Source organism: Meles meles, chromosome 20, assembly GCF_922984935.1.
Source record: "Meles meles chromosome 20, mMelMel3.1 paternal haplotype, whole genome shotgun sequence".
NCBI lineage: Eukaryota > Metazoa > Chordata > Mammalia > Carnivora > Mustelidae > Meles > Meles meles.
Window position 1 is genome coordinate 19149650 of NC_060085.1, and position 24335 is coordinate 19173984.

Consider the following 24335-nt stretch of genomic DNA (forward strand, 5'->3'; position numbering starts at 1 on the left):
GAGGACCTGACACATCTCAGACACTTGGTTATATGGCTTCAGCTCCAGCTGCTCCCGCCCCCCAAAACTGTACTTGCTGAGGAATGAGGGACACTCAGTCTGCAAGCACTTGCCCCAGCAACCGTTATGAAATATCTCCCTTCTCATGGCCCCTTGACTCCATCCTCGTTCCCCGAGCTGTTTCTGTTAGCTGACCCAGCATTGTGAATCCATAGGCCTCCAGCCTAGGCACCCACTGGTTTATTTCTTGTCACTCTCCCCAGGTGATCTCATACTCTCCAGTGGCTACTTACTGTCCCCTTGTCTAGATCTTTGTCTCCCACCCACACTCCTTTTTGGAGCCTCTTGTAACTACCTGCTCCAGATATCCCATCTGGATGTCTCATGCAAGATGTCTGAATCTGAACATCTTCTTCCCAAACCTGCTTGTCCTTGTGTTGTCCAACTCAGTCGGCAATGTCCCCTTCCCACCTCCGACCCTTCCACCCTGCACTCCCTGCCTGTCCACCCTTCGTCAGTTCATTCCGCAGCTGAAAGCTTCTTGACTTTGCTTCAGCTTCAGTGCCATTTCCTCCAGGAGGGAAGCATGATCCTTTCTACAGGGCCAGGCTCTCTTATTCTCCAAGTACCCTGTACTACCTCAGAACTGCACATGCTTTTAGTAACTATATACTCATTCTGCCTTCCCGAGGACTGCATTCCTGGCAGCCAACAGGATGCATGACCCAGGACCGAATGATGAACCCACATTCTGGACTGGGAGACACTGCTAACTTGTTTTCGCATCCTTGTCTGCCCAAGCAGGAGCTGCATCAAGCCGCCCAGAGACCCCCTGGGCTGTGATAGGAAGTGGCTGCAGGTCTGTCTCAGAAGATAGGCAGCAGACACAAGAGAGTGAGAGAGAAGTTAGATCCAAACTGCACCTGAGAAGCAGCAGCTTGCTTCCAAGATAAGCCCCTACCGTGGGCCTGGCGGTAATTGCAACCGTTAAGTGCCAAGCAGGGCGTGGTCAGAAGGCCCCGTTGTATACTCTTCTCACTCTGAGTACATGAGAGGCAACAAGCAGTTTAGGGCAGCATGGGACCAGACATAAATAAGCCTGGGTGGCAACATGCAAAGATCTAACAAAGTAATGGGAAAAAATTTGCAAAATTGCACGGGCTTACGACCCTGTAAAGTAGGTGGGCCTGGCACTTAGAGAAGCCACAGACTGAATATAAGTGGGAACCCATGGTGTTCTCTTTTCCGAATGTCATTTCCTGCCTAGCCCTATACTTGGAAAGGAGGCCTACCGCTGGGATTAGGCAATTGGCTCTTGACTTGTCTTCCTCTTTTTGGAATCTGAACTTCCCTTGTAACAGGACCTTGGGATGGCCCTACAAAATATCCTGGCAGAGGGAAAAACACTGGGATAGGAGTTAGGCTTTCCACACAGGAAAGTGGATTCCAGACATTGCAGACAAAAGGGCAGGAAGTTCAGGCTTGACTAAAACAAAGGCCAAGGGGTGGGGGCTTAACCTCACAGCCCTGTGACAATGAGGTTCCTAGGGAAGATGTCCCTAACTGACACAGGACACACACACAGTTCTGCTGACACCCAACACTTTATTACTGAAGAGCCTTGTTAGGGAGGGAGTGCTGGGAAGGACAAGAAGCGCCCAGCTCGAGGGATTTTCCTGGAAATCAGGCGTTCCTCCATGCAGATTTCGAGGCAACACCGTCATGGACGAAATCCCCAGAGGGCAGCGCTCTGACTGCCAAGCAGCAGGGAGAGGGAGAGGAGGGTTGCCTAGACACGGCCGGGCCCCTGGGACAGCAGGGCTTCGATGTCAGGCTCAATATCGATGGTTGGAAAGCGGCGGCTGTACCGGCGTACAGGCACACCATCTGGGCCCACCAGGAACTTCTCGAAGTTCCAGGCGATGTCGTTGCGGCACACGGGAGACCAGATGATGAACTTGGGGTCGGTCATGAGCGCAGTGGCATCGTCACTGGGGACAGGCAGAGCCTCCCGCAGGAAGGCGAAGAGAGGGTGCGCCTGCGCACCGTTCACCTCGCACTTCTCAAAAAGCGTGAAGTTGGGCTCGAACCCGCCGCCGGGTCGGACGTACTTGAGGCAATTCAGGATCTCTTCGTTCTTAGCGTTCTCCTGCGGGAGGGAAAAGCAGCTGGAACCCGGGGCCTCAAGGGGAGGGGAAACGTTCGGACCGCAAACGAGAAGTTTCTCGATGAGTCATCAGGCTCTTGCCCTTCCCGTACAACTCCAAGACAGACCTGAACCCCAGCCGAGAGGAGCGCCGGCGACCCGCCTCTCCGCAGCCAGGACCTGCGCCTGTCTAGCCTGGCGGGCGCCCCGTCTGCGCTCCCAGCCCCAGGTACACGCCCGCCGCCCGCCCGCCCCACCACTCCGCCCACGCTCTGCCCCCAGAGCGCACCTGATGCCCGAACTGGTTGCACGGGAAGCCGAGCACAACCAGGCCCCGGGGCCCGAGGCGCCGCTGCAGCTCGTTCATCTCGGTGTAGTCCCGGACCGTTGTGCCTCAGAGCGATGCCACATTCTCGATGAGCAGCACCTTGCCCCGCAGGGAACCCAGGCTCAGGGGCTCCCCGCCGCCCAGCGGGCGCGCGGAGAAAGCATACACAGAGCGCACGGCCGCGGTTGCAGCGGCGAGCGGAGCAGCACACATGACTGGCTTCCCGACTACAGTGCGGAGGGACGGCGGGGAACTGCTAGGACTATGGGGTCACGTGGCGCAGAGACTTTCCCGGCCGCTCTCCCCACCCCCCTCGGCCCCGCCTCATCCGGCCTCCGCCCTCCCTGCAGCCTGGTGGGAGGGTGCGGTCTGGCCGGATGCGGACACCGCCCAGGCCGTGCGGAGCCGCACCGTCTAGCCACCGCCGTCGCGCTGGTGGCTTTCCAGAGTTACCCCGCCCAGGGATTGGGCCCAAGAGGGCTCCGATTCCTTCTCAAAGGTTTTTAGTTAAGGGATGGGGCAGGGTCCAAGGAGACTGGGCAGCAACAGCAGCGGGTGGCGCTCGTGGCCACACAGCCCTCCCAGGCTAAGCCGTATTACTCCCCTTGCCGTCTGTGCCCTATTGTCGCCAGGTGCACAGAGCGAGTTGTGACTCGCGGTGGTGGGGTGGTGGTGCAGTTGGTAGTGGCTGCCAAGGCAAGTTCTCTCTGTGACGAGGCCCTGTGGCTCTAGGAAGGTTAAGTTGGAGGAACTGTTCATTGCCAAGGGCAGCCAGGGCTCAGGCTCCAAAATGCAGCTCTAACTCCTTTCCCAGCATTCTGGGGCTGCCTGGCGCGTCTTCTCATCCAAGCCTCTGATCTCCTTTCTCCTTTTATATCTCCAGTGGGACACTGTCCTTAACACTGGTTTTCCCAAGGAGCCACTGAGGCCCAGCCACCTCCCTGGCTTCTGGAGTGGCCCCAGCCAATTTCAGGCCATCCTCCATACCTAATCAACCTAACCTGAGGCTCAGGCCTCTAAGTTAAAGACACGGAAAATGGACAGGAAGAGAAAAAATGTCACGCTCCTGAGATTCCTCCAGAGGAAAGACTGCTTGGAGTACCCTTCATGTGTCCTCTGAACACTGCAATCCCACACTAGGCCACAAAATCATTTCCACCTTCTTAGGAGAAGCCAGGTTAGTGCCAAACTGGTGGTGGGGGGGGGGGTCCAGAATGGGGAACAAACTGGTATTTCACACTCTGAAGGACACATCCAAGGAGAGAGCTAGGCTGGATATATCCTCCCACTCCCAGCCCTGGAGAGAGCAACACAAACACCAGGATACAGGAAGTTTAGAAAACTGCCTTTATTCTATTAGTAGTTGGAAAAATTAACTGGTACAGAAAAAAAGTTTAGTCAGCTGGAGAGGAGAAAGTGAGTGCCACCCAACAGAACGGGCGGCTCCTCTGGGAGGGAACCTGGATACAGTGAGGAAAAGGAGCACTGTGAACTAGAGCCAGACCCTGCAGTCCAGGGGAGACAGGTCATGCCACCTTCTGAAGTGTCTAAGTGCCTCAGGCATGAAACCAAATTCCTATTTATTTAGCCCAGCTCTGGGGAGGGGGTACTGGGATATGTGGGGCCGAAAACAGGTGATATGGGCCATCTTTTATCAGAGAAACTGACAAAACGGGAATTTTAAAAATGAATTTTCCATCTGACTTTATTTTCAAATACACTTTCTTTTTTAAAAAACCAATACACTTTCTGCAGGGATGACAAATATCAGTATTAGGAAATCCAATTATACAAAAAATACTACATCTAGTCTGGGGTAGATATATTTATTTTTTGGTAACATACATTAAGTGGCACTAATTACACAGTAACTATAAGGTAACTAACATGAAACCACAGAACTGTAACTCTGCCACAGCTGCATAGACTTGGGCCTTTCTGGATGAGCATTTTCAAAAAACTGGATGCCCATCACAGAGCTATGCCAATAAAATCTGTTAAGGAGTAAAGCTCTTAAGTAGGGACTCACTAGAGTACCTTGCAGCTGACAGATGACAGGCAGGACATGTTAGTTATAAAGTAGTTACAGCCTAATTCACAAAAGTTACCAACTGTTTCTCTTTCTAGAAAGAAGCAAGAAGTTAAGAAATTCCTTGAATTAGCGCCTGGTGTGTCAGGTGGGAGTGCAGAGGAGGGCTGTTAGAGCAGTGTCAGAAGGACCCCGGTGGTCAGGTGGGTTGGACATCATTAATAATCACGGTTGGCTTCTAAATACTGGTAGCAAGATGACTTCTGATTTGTAATCTTAGGTAAATTATAGATAAATGAAAAAGGCCAGTAATCATACACTAAGATTAATAAACAGCACTTCAAAATTAACCGCATGAGGGCTGTGCTTGCAGCAGGGTTTCACAAGACAAGGCACCCAGATTTTTTCTTCCCACGTCTGGCTTGCAGAGCAGCTCTCGTGGCCATTTCAAAAACCTCCCTCACTCCATCTTTGGTCTTTGCTGAACACTCCATGTACCCAAAAGCACCAATCCTGTTTGCCATATCTCTGCCTTCTTCAGGTTTCACGGGCTCCTAGCAGAGAGAAAAGAGCACTTTCAGTTAAGTGTCTCATATATGAAGTAAGTGCAAAGTACTCAAATTCAGCTTAAAAGACTTCTTTTAAAAGCTGCCAAAACCAGATTTGAGTTCTGTCTTATGAAATTCATATGCAGTTATCCTCCCTACCCCAATATAAAATCCCTATCAAACAAGCTCTTCTCTGAGACTTGAGAGAGAAAGAAGGAAGAGGCCAGAGAAGCCCCGTGGGTTAGGGAAGGAAATCAAGGGCAAAATGATTCAAGCTGTCAGTCCACGGTAAGCACATGGGTTTTCCTGTAGTTAGCTTCACAGAGGATTAAATGTCTCTGGAAGGAAACAGATCCTGACCTTGACATTCAGAGAGGCAGCTCAGTGGAAGAACCTGGGCTGAAGACCTCAAGGCTCTTGTTCTGCACTGGGAAAGACCTGCCATTGGGCCAGCTGGCTTCTCAGAAGCAAAGATGCAAACTCCATCACCACTTTCATAAAGGCATCAGGGCTCTCTGCTCTCCCTGTCCTCAGGATTTCCTGATCCTTTAGCTGCCACCAATTTAATTTTTGGCCTCACATATACCAACGTAATAACAGGAGAGGGAAATCAAGAGCCTGATAAAAAGTTCCTACATTTGGAGCACTGAGTACTGCTGATGTTCCCTTCTCAGGCAGGCAATCCCTAGAAGCACAGCACTACCTCAGAGAAGATCCCATCTCCTTTTATAAAGGGGTCTTAAGGACCCTGAGTATGCCCAGTAAATGAGGGACAGATGGAGAAAGAGAGGCTTCTGGGACTCTTTGAAATAGCCTGGTTTGTTAGAGTTTCTGCTGGGCTCCCTCAACATCCAACCTTGGGCCCTGGGTTTAAGAATGCTACAGGAGGGGCGCCTGGGTGGCTCAGTCGTTTAAGTGTCTGCCTTCAGCTCGGGTCATGATCTCAGGGTTCTGGGATCGAGCCCTGCATTGGGCTCCCTGCTCAGCGGGGAGCCTGCTTCTCCCTCTCCTACTCCCCCTGCTGTGTTCCTGCTCTCGCTGTCCCTCTGTGTCAAATAAATAAAATCTTAAAAAGAATGCTACAGGAAAACAGAGGCCTGCCCCAGACCATACCTGCTTCATCTTGGCTAGCTCCCGCCTTGTGTGCTCATCATTCCGAAGATCCTTCTTGTTCCCAACCAGGATGATGGGCACGTTGGGACAGAAGTGCTTGACTTCTGGGGTCCATTTTTCTGGGATATTTTCTGAAAGAAGCAAAATTTGGAGATGCACAATTCTATTCTGAAGAATGTCCAAGAGCCCTAGTTTAACTGCAAGGAAACTACTTAAAAGTATGCTCGACATTTAATGGGAGTCTCACGAGTTTCAAAACCACAGAAAAAGGCAAAATCTAACCCCCTTCCATTAAGCACAGAATCACCAGCTTTTTCCTCAGTCTCCACTAAGGAGCTCAGCTCCTATGGAAGTGGGGCCCAGTTAAAGCCTCTGGAGGAGCAAAGGATCCAGAGCAGAGGGTGGCTTCACCGTGACGCAACCTGACCCAAGGAGGGAAGGTATCCATGGACCATTTCTGTCACTGCTAGCTAGTAATTGTGACCACATCTTACAGAAAGGGTCTCTATTCTCATGCTACAGCTGGCCCAGGGTCCCCATGTTCTCTCTATACCTTCAGCACTCCCACCATGTAGGTTATTGTATTTCCAATGGCTCAAGAATGACTTCTGAAAATGAGTGATAACCAGCTTCTTGCCAACACTGCACTAATTTACAAAGGGCGGACATACATCACGGTTTGTAAGTGGCCCACATTCAACTGCCCACAACCATGGTCTTGGGCACCTCAGTGTCAGGCGTGATTTTATAAAATGGGGTAACAGTATTACGTACCTTACACAGGATTATTCTGAGTCAGCGCATACAAAGTACTTAATAATGACAATCATTAGTTAATGATCTGCTTGTAACCTGATGCTATATTTTGGAAGTAAACGTTCAGGGGTGCCCTGGGTGGCTCAGTCAGTTAAGCATCTGCCTTCAACGTGGGTCATGATCCCAGGATCCTGGGATGGAGCCCCATGTCGGGCTCTCTGCTCAGTGGGGAGTTTGCTTCTCTCTCTCCCTGCAGCTGTTTGTGCACGCTCTCTCTCTCATAAATACATAAAATCTTAAAAAAAAAAAAAAGTAAACTGTTCATTCTTTGACTTCAACACAAATTACCAAAAGATTATGAGTTACTTATAGACTATGGAAAGACGCTCTGTCTTCTGGCTGAAAGACCACATCAGATAAAGAAGCTATGTAAGTGAGGTCAGCAAACATTAATTTAATGCTCTACTCTTCAGCACATAAGATGGACACTTGACTGTGTCCATCTTCCTTTGCTATAGCAACAAAAGAGTCAACTGTATCACTAATGTCACAACTTAAAACTCAAAAGTTTTATTCTGAAACAAAGAGCTTCCCAAAGAAGTACAGTGTTTCCAGTCCTCAGAACAACACAGAGTAATACAGTGAAAAGGGCCAACCCATCTAACAACAAAGTCAAACAGCCTCAGCCCAAATCTTGCTCTCACCTTTGCACATGTGGTCACTTTCAGTTCAGGTGTGACAGTGGTCACTTTAAAAGTAAGTGAGTCACCCCTCCCTTACTCTAATCTTCCAAGAGCTCCCATCTTACTCATGATGAAGGGAAAAGTCCACACCATTAACCATATAGCTTTGCAACTCTCACTCCCATCCCTTCTAATGCTACACTGGATTCCAGCCTTCCTCTTCCCACCTTGGTGACTTTGCATCTGCTGTTCCCCCTGCCTGGAAGGTTCTTTTTAGATATCTGTATTGGCTTCCTTCAGATCCCTTAGGTCTCTCCCAGAAGTCACCTTTTCAGTAGGGTTGCTGACCATCCTATGGTCATCCTCCAAAACAGAATACTGTCATGGCCCATTCCATACCCACCTCCTAAGAATGTTATTTGCAAAATTTCTTGCTATCAGATTTACTGCTTTTTTTGTTTGTTTGTTTGTTTTTGGATTAACTGGTTTTTTTGCTCTTCTGTCTCCCTTAATCTAGAAGTTTCTTGCATAAATAGATGCTCAGTAAAATTTCCAGAATATGAAATTATTACTTCAATAGTCCCCCCACTCCCTGGAACTCAGGACACATAAAATGAATTGCGCCTCTGTCTTGCCTTCTCTTTTCATGAATAACATTAAAACTTAATTTTTGGGGGGGCACCTGGGTGGCTCAGAGGGCTAAGTGTCTGCCTTCTCCTTGGGTCATGATCCCAGGGTCCTGGGATCAAGCCCCGCATTGGGCTCCCTGCCTGCTTGGTGGGGAGCCTGCTCCTCCCTCTCTGTCTACTGCTCCCCCTGCTGTGCTCTCTTGCTCTGTCAAATAAATAAAATCTTAAGAAAACAAAAACAAGTTAACTCCCCCTTTTTAGTATATGTGCTGCCGAAGCGAGCACTAACTCCCCCTTTTTAAAGTAGGCTCCATGCCCAATGAGGCTTAAACTCACAGCCCTGAGCAAGAGTCTCATGCTTTACTGAGCCAGCCAGGCACCCCTAAAACTTTATTTTTTAATTCAGTGATGGCAATCACCTACAGTATCTCCCACCCCAAAAATAATCTGATCACACTGAGGAATATTACGTTGCATGGATTTACAGTGGGGTCACAGGAGGGCCTTTGGGAATTCCAGAAAACCAGAGAGAAGGAATCCTTACCATCTAGATCAGAGGTCAGCAAATAAAATCTTGTCTGGAGTCTACTTTTAAAAAATACTTAGGATTATTGGGCTGATTCCATCAGCTCAGGATTTCAAGGCTGAGAGCAGAATGGGGCCCACAGGTATACCCAGAAGTTACCAGCTCTTTTCTTTTCTTGTTAAGGATTTTTATGTATTTGTTTGACAGAGAGAGAGAGCATGAGCAGCGGGGAGGAGTGGGGTGGGGGCAGGGAGGGAGAAGCGGGTTCCCGGCGGAGCAGGGAGCCCGACGTGGAGCTGGATCCCAGGACCCTGAGATCATGACCTCAGCCGAAGGCAGACGCTTCACCGACTGAGCCACCCAGACGCCCCAGCTATTTTCATGAAGCCTTTCACAGGAGGGGGGGTGTTAGTTCCTCTGCCTACACATTCTTTCCCTTGTTCTACACCAGGTTAATGCCTAATTATTTGTAGCAGTCAGGAGCCTTAGCCTTTGAGTTCTTTTTAAGATTTCATTTATTTGAGAGAATGAGAGCACTCGAGCGGTGGGCAGGAGCAAGAGGAGAGGGACAAGCAGACTCTCACTGAGCAGGGAGCCCGCTTCAGGGGCTGAATCCTAGGACCCCGGGATCATGACCTGAGCCAAAGGCAGACACTTTAAAAAAAAAAAAAAAAAACTTATAAAAATAAGGGGTGCCTGGGTGGCTTAGTCACTTAAGCATCTGCCTTTGGCTCACGTCATGAACCCAGGGTGCTGGGACTGAGTCCCACGCTGGGCTCCTTGCTTCTCCCTCTCCCACTCTCCCTGCTTGTGTGTGCATGCGTGTGCGCTCTCTCTCTCAAATAAATAAACAGTCTTCAGGATGCCTGAGTGGCTCAGGCAGCTAAGCATCCGACTGTTGGTTTCGGGTGAGGTCATGATATCCCAGTGGTGGGACTGAGCCCTGTGTCTGGCTTGGTGCTAAGTACAGAGACTGCTTCAGATTCTTGTTCTCTCCTCCTCTGTTCCCCCTACCCCTGCTTGCTAACACTGTTTCTCTAAAATAAATAAAATATTTTTTAGGAAAAAGATTTTATTTATTTGACAGAGAGAGATCAGAAGCAGTTAGAGAGGAAGGCAGTGGGAGAGGGGGAAGCAGGCTGCCTGCCAAGCAGAGAGGCTGATGCAGGGCTCGATCCCAGGACCCTGAGACCATGACCTGAGCCAAAGGCAGAGACTTTACCCACTAAGCCACCCAAGCGCCCCTAAAATAAGTAGTATCTTTTTAAAAAAGAATAAGTTTTACTGGAACATAGCCAAGTTCATTCATTATGTATATTCTGTGGCTGCTTTTGTGATACAACAGCAGAACTGACTAGTTGTGGCAAAGTTCAGTACAACATATGGCCAGCGAAGCCTCAAATATTTACTATTTGGTCTTTTACAAGTTTGCCACCCCAGGTCTCAACCAGAATATAGACTCTAGACCAACTACCAGTCCAGACAACAGAGGCCCAAAAAATAAAATGATTACAGGGTTGGCTGGCAGAACTGAAACTTCCACACCATTCACAACATTCTGATTCCTGATCAAACTTATTATCTTATACCTACAGGTGGGGCCATAGTCTAATAACATCCAATCAAGTTAAACAAAGTTTAGGGACACCTGGGTGGCACAGTGGGTTAAGCCTCTGCCTTTGGCTCAGGTCATGATCTCAGGGTCCTGGGATCGAGCCCTGAAACTGGGCTCTCTACTTGGCAGGGGGCCTGCTTCTCCCTCCCCCTCTGCCTGCCTCTCTGCCTACTTGTAATCAATCTGTCAGATAAATAAATTTAAAAAAAAAAAAAAAAAAAAAAAAAAAAGGAAGCCGGGTTTGAGAAACCAAAACTGAAACAACTGTTGAAAATGACCAAAGTGGACCAAGGGCAGAGACTTGCTCTGTCTGTCTTGGGAGTCACTGCACAGAGGGCTCAGTCTTAGCTTAATGCCTTGGGAGGGATAACCTTAATCAAGCGGTTCAAAATCTTGGAGCACCCAAGTACTGTCATTAAAATGGGTACAACCATGACCAAGGGAAAAAAGTCACATAACCCTAACTGGCCAGCGCAAGCCCACACCACCAGCAGGCTCTCCAAGGTTGTTTGTGTTGATGATGACAATGTTCTTGGCCCAATTGCTACCTTGTAAAGACAGAGCACTACATCACTGAGAGAGACACTTTATCCTCTAAGGTACAAACTGAAAGTAAGTTCTGTTTCAGGCCTTGGTGCCTTGCTTCGCAGAGTGTTGGGTCAGTGTTATTCAGTCTTTTTCTGAAGGAAGGTGGCTTCTCAGATAATGTGACCAACTGAGATAGTGAAATGGTCATATTCAAGTCTCTCTTTACTATTTAAGATACTTTAGAAAAGCGCTAAAATGGGGCTTTAAAAATACTACCAGAAGGGGTCCTGGGTGGCTCAGTTGCTAAGTATCCAACTGTTGATCTCAGGGGAGTCTGCTTCTTTCCCTCTCCCTCTTACTCTCCCTGCACACACACTCTCTCTCAGATAAATAAATAAAACTTTATTTTTTTTCTTTTAAGATTATTTATTTATTTATTTGACAGATAGAGACCACAAGTAGACAGAGAGGCAGGCAGAGAGAGAGGGGAAGCAGGGTCCCTGCTGAGCAGACAGCCCGATGAGGGGCTTGATCCTAGGACCTGAGATCATGACCTGTGCTGAAGGCAGAAGTTCAACCCACTGAGCCACCCAGGCACCCCATAAATAAACCTTTAAACACACACACACACATACACACACACACACACACACGCCACCCAGGCACCCCATAAATAAACCTTTAAACACACACACACTACCAGGAAATAGCAAATCACCAGTCTAGATATGGCAAAGTAACACACTCAATATGAGGTACTGAAAAAAGGTGTGAGCACCCAAGAAAGCCTTCCCCAAAACACAGCTGAAAAGATGGCTTTGTATCTGGAACCTGCCTACTAGGAGACCTAGGCTGAAAAGTGATCCAGGGCCCAGGGTTTATAGTCCCAAGGCTCTAGGACTCTGGTCACTGATGATTCCTTCTATTAAGTTCATGTTTGCTTTTCAACCACTTCATGCACAGAGAGGACCTGAGAAAGCAGGTGTCAGGGGCGCCTGGGTGGCTCAGTGGTTTAGGCCTCTGCCTTCGGCTCAGGTCATGGTCTCAGGGTCCTGGGATCGAGCCCCGCATCGGGCTCTCTGCTCCGTGGGGAGCCTGCTTCCTCCTCTCTCTCTGCCTGCCTCTCTGCCTAGTTGTGACCTCTCTCTCTGTCAAATAAATAAATAAAATATTAAAAAAAAAAAAAAGAAAGAAAGAAAGCAGGTGTCAGCCAGGCACACACACAGTGACAAACATCAGGCTGCAGAGTTACTCACCTAAACTATCAGGGCTGTCAATGGAGAAGCACATCAGTATAACATCAGTGTCCGGATAGGAGAGAGGCCTCAAGCGGTCATAATCTTCCTGCCCAGCTGTATCCCACAAAGCCAACTCTACCTGTGATAGGAAAAATAAACACAAGAATGCAAGGTTAATCCTCCCAACTTTCAAAAGAAGTGGTAATCACCAAAGAACATTCAAATGGCAAACTGTCCAAAATAGAAAAAGAAGCCTGAGGTGGAGTGTGTTCAAATTGTTTTAGGTTGAAATTTCTCAGAAGACTAGAGTACATGAAGTACATAATAAAGTACATAATGAGTACATAATTTAAAATATCAAGTCAGGGGCGCCTGGGTGACTCAGTTAATTAAGCAGCTGCCTTCGGCTTGGGCTGTGATCCCAGGTGCTGGGATCCAGCCCCACATCAGGCTGCTTGCTCAGCAGGGAGCCTGCTTCTCCCCTGCCTGTGCTTGCTCTTTCCCTATCTCTCTCTTTCTTTGTCAAATAATACATGCATGCATACATACATACATACATAAACCTTTAAAAATAAATAAAATATCAAGTAAAAAATATAATTTGTAAGAAGTACAGTATTTAATTATAAACAACATTCTAATTGAAAAGCAGATGAACAAGGAAAGTTGAAGTGTAAACAACATTCTACCAGGTGTACAAAGCATAAGAGAGAAACACCAGACCTGAGTAACTTTTCCCAATACATTCTAATTCAATTGTTTCCTTATTTGGTCTTATCATTCTGCTCCAATGTTTAAACACGGAGACACTGTATTTGAGGGGCGCCTGGGTGGCTCAGGTCGGGGCCTTCTGCTCAGGTTGTGATCCCAGGGTCCTGGGATCGAACCCTGCATTGGGTACCCTGCTCAGCAGGAGGCCTGCTTCACCCTCTCCCACTCCCCCTGCTCTCTCGCTGTCTCTGTCAAGTAAATAAAATCTTTAAAAAAATTCTTGTTTATTTATTTGACAAAGACAGACACAGCAAGAGAAGAAACACAAGCAGGGAGAGTGGGAGAGGGAGAAGCAGGCTTCCCACCAAGCAGTGAGCCCAATGTGGGGTTTGATACCTCATGACCTAAGCCGAATGCAGATGCTTAACAACTAAGCCACCCAGGTGCCCCAAGATATATGAATTTCTAATACACTGATACCCAAGCCTCACAACATAACCAACCTCAGAATGGTACAACTCATTCACTCCACCAAATCGCACTACTTGGCCCCTCCATGCTTCATGTGTGCTTAGTCAGACACATCCAACTCTGACTATCTCCTGATAAATGCTTCAGGGTGTTGGCCCTGTCTCTTGGAAAGGACTTTTCCATCTTTAGTAGGTCTGTTCCTGGGACCACAATCACCTAGAATCTTGGATGGTTTCCTAGGCTATTACAGTACACTCTTAAATGAACATTCCTAGGCAGCACACTCTCAACTTAGAGGCTACTGAGTTGCTATCAAGCATTTTTATTTCAGGGACCCTAGAATTCTGAATAGTTGGCTTAATGTGCTTTCCATACATAGTACCACAAACTGAAGCTAAGTAGCACTGGGACAGAAAGGGTTAACAGGTAAAGCAGGAAAATGAGAAGAAAGAAAGGACATGGAATTATGAAGGCCAATACATTAGGTGCTAGCAGCATGAGACATGTGACTAAATGCCCAAGAGGACTGAATATATTGGAGAAGAGGCCTTGTTCTAGTTTTCTTTTCAGCTGACCTACCTGCAGTGGGAATTTCATGCTTCTTCAAAAGTTGTACAGGAGCTGGGTAAGAAATTATTTTGATAACAAAAGGGAACAGAAAATTGAAAAATACATTCTAAAATCTAGAGGCACCTGGGTGGCTCAGTGGTTAAACGGCTGCCTTTGGCTCAGGTCATGATCCCAGAGTCCTGGGATCGAGTCCCACCTTGGGCTCCCTGCTCAGTGGACAGCCTGCTTCTCCCTCTTGTCTGCCTGCCGCTCTGCCTACTTATGCTCTCTCTCTGACAAATAAATAAAATCTTAAATATATATATATATAGATAGATATATATATAAAGATAGATATAGTAAACTCTAATTCCAGAAGAGTTTTGCTCCAGTCTTGCCAGTGGACTTTTTAGGACAGACATGAAGAAATACTGTCCTTGTTGCCAGTGACAGGTAACTGAAACAATGGTGGCAGCCTATTTAAGTTAGAGTAAAAAACTGTTAAAAAAATATTAAATATGAGGATGTTATTTAAATGTCACACTGGTGACTGGCGTAGATCAGAATACCCCTTTGAGACCCATAAAATGACCTCTTGACCTAGTAATCTTACTTCAGCGCTGAGTGAAAATATCATGACAGAGCTGGGGGGGAAATGTTCATCCATACGAAAAGATTCATTTTAGCATTCACTATCTGGCAACAAACTAAATTTCAAACATAAAGCTATAAAAAGGCTTCCCCATGTAGAAGAAAATAGGGATGTGAGTAGAGTCTAGATGACAGCAGTTAAAAATGAACAAATCTGGGCTATGATGGCAGGAACAGAATCGATTTCGCATTCACACGTCCATTGTTATTATACTGTGTACCAAAGAGACAAAATGGCCTAATTCTCTACAGGCTCTAAGAACATCTTTGCCTAAGATGCAAAATGAAACCAGTTGTTAGGTGTACTCACCTGCTTTCCATCAACTTCGATATCTGCCACGTAGTTCTCAAACACTGTGGGTACATACACCTCTGGGAACTGGTCCTTGCTAAAGACGATGAGCAAACAAGTCTTGCCACAGGCTCCATCACCAACAATCACCAGTTTCTTCCGGATGGCAGCCATGCTGAAACATGAGACAAAGGTGTTATCTAGAAGCAAAAGAAGCTATTAATAGCCTCAGGCTATGACACACACTTTTCTGACCATGAGGCACAAGCCACATCCAAATACAAATTGCTAGTACAACTTTCCACTTGACACCAAAACTCCACAACTAATGGTTATACTTTAACTTTTCTCTTTTTAAGATTTATTTATTTATTTGAGAGAGGGACAGAGAGTGGAGTAAGGGGAGGGAGAGAGAATCTTTAAGCAGACTCCATGCTGAATGTAAAGCCTGATGCAGGGCTCTATCCCAGGACCATTAGATCACGACCTGACCCGAAACCAAGAACTGATGCTTAACTGACCACCATCCAGGAGCCCCAAACTAACGGTTATAGTTAATGGTAAAAAGACTGAAAGTTTTTCCTCAAGATTAGGAACAAGACAAGAATGGCTACTCCTGCCACTTCTATCCAACATGATAATGGCCATTCTAGCCAGAGTAATTAAGCAATAAAATGAATTAACACATCCAGATTGAAGAGGAAGAAGAACAACTATCTTAATTTGCAGATGACACACATATATATGGAAAATCCTAAGGAATCCACTAAAAATCATCAGAACAAATTCAGTAAGGTTGCAAGATACAAGAACAATAAAAATCAATTGTACTTCTATAACCTAGCAATGAACAAGTGAAAATGAAATTAAGAGGACAATTTCATTTACAATAACTTCAAAAAGATAGGGATGGGGCGCCTGGGTGGCTCAGTCATTAAGCATCTGCTTTGGCTCAGGTCATGACCCCAGGGTCCTGGGATCAAGCCTGGCATCCGGCACCTCCGCTGGGCGGGAAGCCTTCTTCTCCCTCTCCCATTCCCTCTACTTGTGTTCCCTCTCTCACTGTGTCTCTATCAAATAAATCTTAAAAAATCTTAAAAAAAAAAAAAAAAAGAACAGGGATACATTTAACAAAAGTACAAAACACATACTCTGAAAACTCCAAAACACTGCTGAAAGAAAGATGTAAATGAATGAAAAGATATTTATGTTTCTGGATTGGAAGATAATACCTGTTAAATGGCAACATCCTCCAAATTGTTCTACAGATTCAAGACAATCCCTATCAAGATACCAAGCTGGCTTCTTGAATTGAGAATCCAGAAATAAGCGCACATTTAGGGTCAAGTGATTTTCAACAAGGATGCCAAGACAATCTGATGGAGGAAAAAATCTTTTCAACAAACGGTTCTGAGACAACTGAATAGATCCACACAAAAGAATAAAGTTAGAGGGGTGCCTGGGTGGCTCAGTGGGTTAAGCCTCTGCCTTCGGCTCAAATCATGATCTTAGGGTCCTGGGATGAAGCCCCATGTTGGGCTCCCTGCTCAGTGGAGAGCCTGCTTCCTCCTCTCTCTCTGCCTGCCTCTCTGCCTACTTGTGATCTCTGTCTGTCAAATAAATGAAGAAAAAATTAAAAAAAAAAAAAAAAAGAATGAAGTTAGAAAGCTACCCCTCAAATCATACACAAAAATTAACTCAATATGGATTATAGGCCCAGGGGTACTGGGTGGCTCAGTCAGTCAAGTGTATGCCTTTGGCTGGGGTGAATCCAGGGTCCTGAGATCAAGACCTGCAAAAGTCTCCCTGCTCAGTGGAGAACTTGCTTCTCCCTCTTCCTCTGCCCCTCTCCAGCTCTCTCTCTTGCTTGCTCTATCTCGAATAAATAAAATAAAAAAGATGGATTATAGGCCCAAATGTAAGAGCTAAAATCATAAAACATTTAACTCCCTATCCCCCTTTTCTTCCCACTTAGCCCTGACAACCACCATTCTACTTTGTCTCTATGAATTTTACCACTAGTTACTTCATGTGGAAGGATGTGGAATCAAGAAGCATTTGCCCTTTTGGGATTGGCTTATTTCACACAGCATAATGTCTTCAAGGTTCATACATGTTGTAGCATGTGTCAGAATTTCCTTCCTTTTAAAAACTGAGTAACATTCCATTGTATGCATATATACTACATTGTTTATCCATTGATCCAATGATAGACACAGGGTAGCCTCCACCTCTTAGCCACTGTGAACAATATATTTAAGAATATATTGGGGAGGGGCGCCTGGTGGCTCAGTGGGTTAAAGCCTCTGCTTTCGGCCCGGGTCATGATCTCAGGGTCCTGGGATCGAGCCCCACATCGAGCTTTCTGCTCAGCAGGGAGCCTGCTTCCTCCTCCCTCTCTCTCTGCCTGCCTCTCTGCTTACTTGTGATCTCTGTCACACGAGGGGACACCTCGGTGGCATGGTTGGTTGGGTGTTCAACTCTTGGTTTCAGCTCGGGTTGTAGTCTCAGGGTACTGGGGTCCTGAGACCAAGCGCTATTTAAGGCTCCATGTCCAATACGGCCTCTGCTTGAGCCTCTCTCCCCTTCTCCCTCTGGCCCATGCCTCCACACATGCTCGCCTGCTCTCTAATAAATTAATTTTTAAAAAAAGGATATATTTATCCCTAGCAACCAAAGAAAAAATAGGTAATTGGGACTTTCAGCAAAATTTTTAAAACTTTTTTAAAAAAAGATTTTATGAACATGAGAGGGGAGATGTCAGAGGGAGAGGCAGACTCCCCGCTGAGCAGGGAGCCCAACGCGGGATTCGGTTGTGGGACTCCAGGATCATGACCTGAGCCGAAGGCAGTTGCTTAACCAACTGAGCCACCTAGGCACCCAAAATTTTTAAAACTTTTGCGCAAGAGGTACCATCAAGAAAATGAGAAGACTGGGCGCCTGGGTGGCTCAGTCGGTTAAGTGTCTGCTTTCAGCCCAAGTCATCATCCTGGAGTCCTGGGATCGAGTCAGGCAACAGGCTCGGAGCCTGCTTCTCCCTCTGCCTACTTGTATTGTCTTTCTCTCTGAGACAAATGAATAAAAATAAAATCTTAAAAAAAAAAAAAAAAGAAAGAAAGAAAAGAAAATGAGAAGACATGGGGCGCCTGGCTGGCTCAGCATATGAGTTTTGATCTGAGTCCTGAGTTAAAGCCTCACATTGGGTGTGGAGCCTATGTTAAAAAAAGAAAAGAAAAAAGAAAATAACAAGACAACCTACCGAACAGGAGCAAATGTTTGCAGATAACATGCCTAATAAGGGATCTGTATCTAGAATACATTAAAAACCCTTAAAAAAGCAGCTTAAGTGGACAGTCTGTCTCGGGGTCTCTCATGAGACTGCAATAAAGAAGTTGCTTTGGGGGGGGGGTGCGTGGATGGCTCAGTCAGTTAAGCATCTGACTCTTGGTTTCGGCTCAGGTTCTAATCTCACAGTTGTGAGATCAAATCCCATGTCAGGCTCCATATTCAGTGTAGAATCTGCTTGAGCTTCTTTCCCCCTTCTTCCTCCTCACCCTCTGTTCCTTCCTCTGTGCTTGTGCATTCTGTAAAAAAACTAAATCCTAAAGGGGGGGGGCGGGGGCAAAGGATCTGAATAGATATGACCCAGCAATTCCATTCCCAGACATATGTCTGAGAAAAATGAAAACCTATGTTCACACAAATATTCACAGCAGCATTAAAATATTCATCATAGTTGGGGAACCTGGGTAGCTCAGTCAGTTAAGCATCCAACTCTTGCCTTCAGCTCGGGTCATGAGATCAAGCCCCTATGTCAGGCTCAACACTCAGAGGAGTCAGCCTGAAGATTCTCCCTCTCCCTCTGCCCCTCCCCCTGTTTGTGCACTCTCTAAATAAATAAAATCTTTTCCCTTTTTAAGATTTTATTTATTTGACAGAGAGAATAAGCAGGGAGAATGGCAGGCAGAGGGAGAAGCAGCCCCCCCCCCCACCGAGCAGGGAGCCAAATATGGGGCTTGATCCCAGGACCCCAGGATCATGATCTGAGCTGAATGCAGATGCTTAACCAACCGAGCCACCCAGGCACCCCAATAAAACCTTGTGCTTGTGTTTTTTTTTTCTCAAAAGCAGAAACAAACCAAACATCCAACTAATGAATGGATAAAATGTGGTATATATATCCATACAATAATGTTCAGCAGTAAAGAGAGAGTGCTGATACATACTACAGTTTGAATGAAACTGGAAAACATTACGTATGTGAAAGAAGCTAGCCACAAAGAACCACATAACTGAGTGTCTCCATTTGAATAAAATTTCTAGGGTAACCTGGCTGACTCAGTTGGTAGAGCATGGGACTCTTATCTCAGGGTCATGAATTCAAGCCCCACATTAAACTTTTATTTTATTTTTATTTTAAGATTTTATTTATTTATTTGACAGAGAGAGACACAGTGAGAGAGGGAACACAAGCAGGGGGAATGAGGAAGGGAGAAGCAGACTTCCCGATGAGCAGGGAGCCCAAGGTGGGGGTCGATCCCAGAACCCTGGGATCATGATCTGAGCTGAAGGCAGATGCTTAAAGACTCAGCCATCCAGGCACCCCTAAAATTAACAAACAAACAAACAAACAAGCAATGTGTGCATTTAAGTATGTATGTGTATATATATAAAATGTTCAGAGTAGGAAAATACAGAGACAGAAAGTAGGTTGGTGGTTGCCTAAGGGAGTTGAAGGAGGGAGCAAAGAAAATGATTTAGTGGGGTTTCTTTTGGGGATGATGAAACTGTCATGAGATGGATGCAGAGCCACACCTCTATGAATACACTATACAGTATGACTACATGACACTGAATTAATTTTTTTTTTTTTTAAAGATTTCATTTATTTATTTGACAGAGAGAGAGATCACAAGTAGGCAGAGAGGCAGGCAGAGAGAGAGGAGGAAGCAGGCTCCCTGCAGAGAAGAGAGCCCGACGCGGGGCTCGATCCCAGGACCCTGAGATCATGACCCGAGCCGAAGGCAGCGGCTTAATCCACTGAGCCACCCAGGCGCCCCCATGACACTGAATTATATACTCAAATGGGTAAACTGTAAAGTATGTGTAGTGTATTTTTTTTTTAAAGATTTTATTTATTTATTTGACAGAGACAGATCAGAAGTAGACAGAGAGGAAGGCAGAGAGAGAGGAGGAAGCAGCCTCCCTGCTGAGCAGAGAGCCCGATGCGGGGCTCGATCTCAGGACCCTGAGATCATGACCTGAGCTGAAGGCAGAGGCTTTAACCCACTGAGCCACCCAGGCGCCCCATGTGTAGTGTATTTAAATATAGCTGTCACCAAAACAAAACAAAACAAAAAAACAAACCAGGACCCTGCCCCCCAGAATCCTTCCATTTGTTAGAGACTAACTTAATGGTCAACTGCCCCAATTCCCAATTTTCACCATTCCCTCTTAGAATAGCACTCCAATTTTTAGCTGTGTACTTTGTTGCCTAGTTAAAAGATTACATTTCTGGGATGCCTGGGTGGCTCTGTCAGTTAAGCTGCTGCCTTTGGCTCAGGTCATGGTCCCAGAGCCTGGGATTGAGCCCTGCATCAGGCCCCCTGCTCAGTGGAGAGCCTGCTTTTCCCTCTCCTTCTGCCTGCCATTCTGCCTACTTGTGCTCTCTGTGTCAAATAAATAAATAAAATCTTAAAAAAAAAAAAATTACATTTCTTAGCCTCCCTTACTTTAGGTATGGCTGTGCACAAAGTTCTAGCCCAGGAGATGTATCAGCAATGCCTGCGGGACTTCAGGAAGTCTTCCTTAGAGTGAAGTCAAGTCTTCCTTAAAGTCCCATGCCCTTCCCCATTTCCTTCCTCCTTCCTGGTGCTTAAACCTGGAGCCAAGGCTGTTCAGAAAGCAGAAAGGATGTGGATGTGTGTATGAAGTATGTAAGTGCCACACTCTGGAGCTGAAGAAAAAAAAAATGTAGAAAGAGCCTGGATCTTAGCTGCTCTTGGGAGCCGCCATCTCAGCCCCACACTGCCTACACGTCTACATTCCTTTATGTGAAAAGTAAGTGTCTCGTTTAAGATGGTATTTTTGAGGTCTTTGTTACCTGTAGTCAAACTAATCCTCAACAATACCTACTCAACAAAACCAGACTATCTAAACGAAAAGCTTCCCAAACTGGAGCAGGTATGATACTGGGGTACATGAAAGAAACACAAGAAACACATTTTTTAAGTCCAGAAAACCTAAGGAATTTAGCTTTAAAATTTTAATTGCATGAACTCCTAAGCAGAAGATCCCATAATGGGAAGGGCTCACAGTGTTGCCATCATGCATTTGTGAGTTCTCATGATGCTTAACATATGGCAGTCTGTGCCTAGCTAAGTATATACAGACTTTATGAACTTTTAACCAAACCCAAAAGTGATCTAGTGATTTTTAAAGGTCTTTTATTTTTTGCACAAAAGCATTAGCTCAAGGATAATGCTAGTAATGAAAGTACAGTAATAAGTATAAACTGGAAATGTATTTGATATCATTCTTTAAACAGGAGGAGGATGCAGGGGTGCCTGCCTGACTCAGTCAGTGGTAAGCCTGCGACTCTTATCTCAGGGTACTAAGTCCAAGCCCACGTTGGGCCTGGAGCCTACTTTAAAAAAACAAACAAACAAACAGGAGCATGCAATCAAAACAGTATTGTATTATTGAGGTCAGTCTTTAAACTATAGCCCAGTACTCTGGCCACCCCTTCAGCTCCGTTTTCCTTTTTTGCTTTGGATTCCTAATGGATATGGGACCTGTCTCAAGGTCCTGTAGTTGTTTCATTTGTGTTTTGCCTTGAACTGGACTGCACATCACCGAAGAGCAAAAAACGTATCAAGTTTCTTTGCAGCTTTATGCAATTAGGTACTTTAGTGGGCATGTATGTAGTAGATATTAAATAAATACAAGAAAACCAAAAACCAAAAAACATTTTTTAAATGAGAAGGAGGTAGATTACCTCATTCAGAATCCAGGGCACAGATAGTAATGGATTTACCTCTTAAAAATCATTCCTCTAGGTTCAGTCTGACTGCTAACATCTTGATAGGATTTGTAAATCATTTTGTTTTTCTCACACTCTGAAATTCACTTCAAGATTTTATATATTCACATCTCTTTGGGCCTAACTTATATTGGTTTGTGCTCAAAAATCAAACAACCAGGGCCTCACCAGATGCAAACAAAATTCACAGGAAAACCCTGGTTCAAAAAAAGGAAAACCCTGGTTCAAAAAAAGGATGCCAGCTTTGAATACCTCATTCCTAGAAGGTGCTCAATTCTCAAAAAACAATTTCTCTCAATCTAATGTGGTTGAAGATGTACAAAATGAAAATGCCAGGGAGCAATCAAAAAGGCTTTGGAAAATTTTCCTTGGGGAGCATTTGGCCTAGGAAAGTGTAAAACCAATCAGCCTGTACTGGTGAGAAAGACAGAAATTACAAGTGATTATGGGACAAAATGAAAATGAAAGCCTAGAATTACAAGTTGATTTCTGGGAGTCTGGCCACACAAACCAGAGTTGTTGACAAGAAGTGAAAAGTACAAACATCAAGTTATTTCCTAAAATGACCCAGGAAAATGTTATCTCATCTTTTCCTTTAATTTGCTGTAAATCTAGCATCTTTTTCAAGTACACGACTTTCCAAAGCTTGAGAAAGGAAACCACAATGAGTTCTCTGCAGTCTCTCTGCCAGATATGTCATTTTCTAGGCTGAATAGTCTCAATTCTTTTTTTTTTTTTTAATTTATTTATTTGAGAGAGAGAGAGATCACAAGTAGGCAGAGCGGCAGGCAGAGAGAGAGGGGAAGTAGGCTCCCCACTGAGCAGAGAGCCCGATGTGGGCTCAATCCCAGGACCCCGGGATCATGACCTGAGCCGAAGGCAGAGGCTTAACCCACTGAGCCACCCAGGCGCCCCTGTATAGTCTAAATTCTTAAGAGCTTTGAGGAGGTTTATTTGTCCAATAAAAGTCAGTTATGACATATTTAAGTCACCTGTAACAGTATGTAAATGGCTGTAAATTTCCTTCCTCAGTTCAGAACCTTTATAAAAAGTTACTGTGCCATCCTCACAAGAGTTGAAAGGAAGAAGAAAGGTTGAAAGGAGATCTCCCATGATGTTGAGAGGGCACAGAAAATACCTACTCCAATTAATGTTATCTGCCATCACAAGATCGGTCTTTCCCCCACAATCTCAAAAAACGGTGTATTCTGGCTATGGAACAAACTTTGGCAAATTACATTAAGCAGTTACTGTTTTTTTTTTTTTTTTTTTTTTTTTTTTTAAGCAGTTACTGTTAATGAAGACAACTAATATTATATGTCCCACCCACATGCAAATAGAAATGGATGCCCAAGAAAAGCAATACAGGAGCTACATGCAGTGTCCCATGTCATCCTGTGCTTCATACTCAACAGACACAGGAGCAGACCGCTCACTGCAGCACTGAGGAGCCCGCATCATAGGCCTCCAGAAGAGCACTCCTCTTCAGGGGCTGCAGCCTCTCAGCAAGCATCTCTTATGGGGTCTGGCATCAGTGAACAGCAGCTCCTCCTACTGTGGTCTCTCCCTCCAGCTAGGCCTAACCTTATGCCCTCCAGCACCTTTCAATTCATACAGTATTGCCACGTGTGGTATGCCACACCTCCTTCATCGCTCCCTCTCTAACGGCTTCCTTCTCTCAGTCTACGGTAAAGTGCAGAGTGTCCCTACTTTAAAATAATACATCTTCCCACGTTCACATTTTCTTCTGGTTATTGTTCTCTCTCTGGCCTGTTTCAAAGAAAAGGTACACATTTCTGCTGCTTCGTACCTTCTGGCTTGCTTAAACTCCCTCCAACCTGCCTTCTGTCCAAACTACCAAAACTTTCTCAGAAATCATCAATGGCCTCCTTTCACAAAATACAGTCCATATTCTCCTTGATATTTTTTTTTAAAAGATTTTATTTATTTATTTTGACAGAGAGAGATCACAAGTAGGCAGAGAGGCAATCAGAGAGAGAGAGGGAAGCAGGCTCCCCGCCGAGCAGAGAGCCCAATGTGGGACTCGATCCCAGGACCCTGAGATCATGACCTGAGCCGAAGGCAGCAGCTTAAACCACTGAGCCACCCAGGCGCCCCTCTCCTTGATATTTTTTGTTGTAACTTATCTCCCTCACAAAATATACTGATGTGTTATGTGTCTCATCAGCTACAGCCTCCACACCTAGTCACTCCCAGTAAGGCTGGGTTTCCCCCTCATTCTCCTAATACTCAACCTATCTCTGGGCATCCAAATTCTTCAAAAAACACTTCTATGAATGTCATTCCCAAATCTCTCTCTGACCGAGTCCCTGTTCTAAAACTTCTGATGCACCTTAATTCTATGCTCTACTTGCATCCCAAATTCAACCTCTTTCAGACATCATCCCAACCTCTGTCCAATCTTCTCTTTCCAGTTACCTCAATCCTCGTGAAGAAAACAAAATTATACTCCTAAAAAC

At 45.6% G+C, this 24335-nt stretch overlaps 2 protein-coding genes across 2 annotated transcripts in view; both read right to left on the minus strand.

The window, feature by feature from the left end:
• Positions 1–1585: 1585 nt before the first annotated feature.
• GPX1 (glutathione peroxidase 1) lies at positions 1586–2737 on the minus strand. The gene is made up of 2 exons (XM_045992011.1): positions 2436–2737; positions 1586–2149 (listed from the first exon to the last, which is right to left on the minus strand). Exons 1-2 carry the CDS (start codon positions 2685–2687, stop codon positions 1790–1792), a joined length of 612 nt encoding a protein of 203 aa, XP_045847967.1. The 5' UTR covers positions 2688–2737; the 3' UTR covers positions 1586–1789.
• A 1061-nt stretch (positions 2738–3798) lies between these two features.
• RHOA (ras homolog family member A) overlaps positions 3799–24335 on the minus strand; it is a 61447-nt gene continuing 40910 nt past the window's right edge. Inside the window, exons 3-6 of the mRNA XM_045992012.1 lie at positions 14832–14988; positions 12158–12278; positions 6165–6295; positions 3799–5057 (exon numbers count right to left, since the gene is read on the minus strand). Coding sequence (XP_045847968.1) covers positions 4884–5057; positions 6165–6295; positions 12158–12278; positions 14832–14987 — 582 coding nt within the window. The 5' untranslated portion in view covers position 14988 and the 3' untranslated portion in view covers positions 3799–4883. The remainder of the gene's footprint in view (positions 5058–6164; positions 6296–12157; positions 12279–14831; positions 14989–24335) is intronic.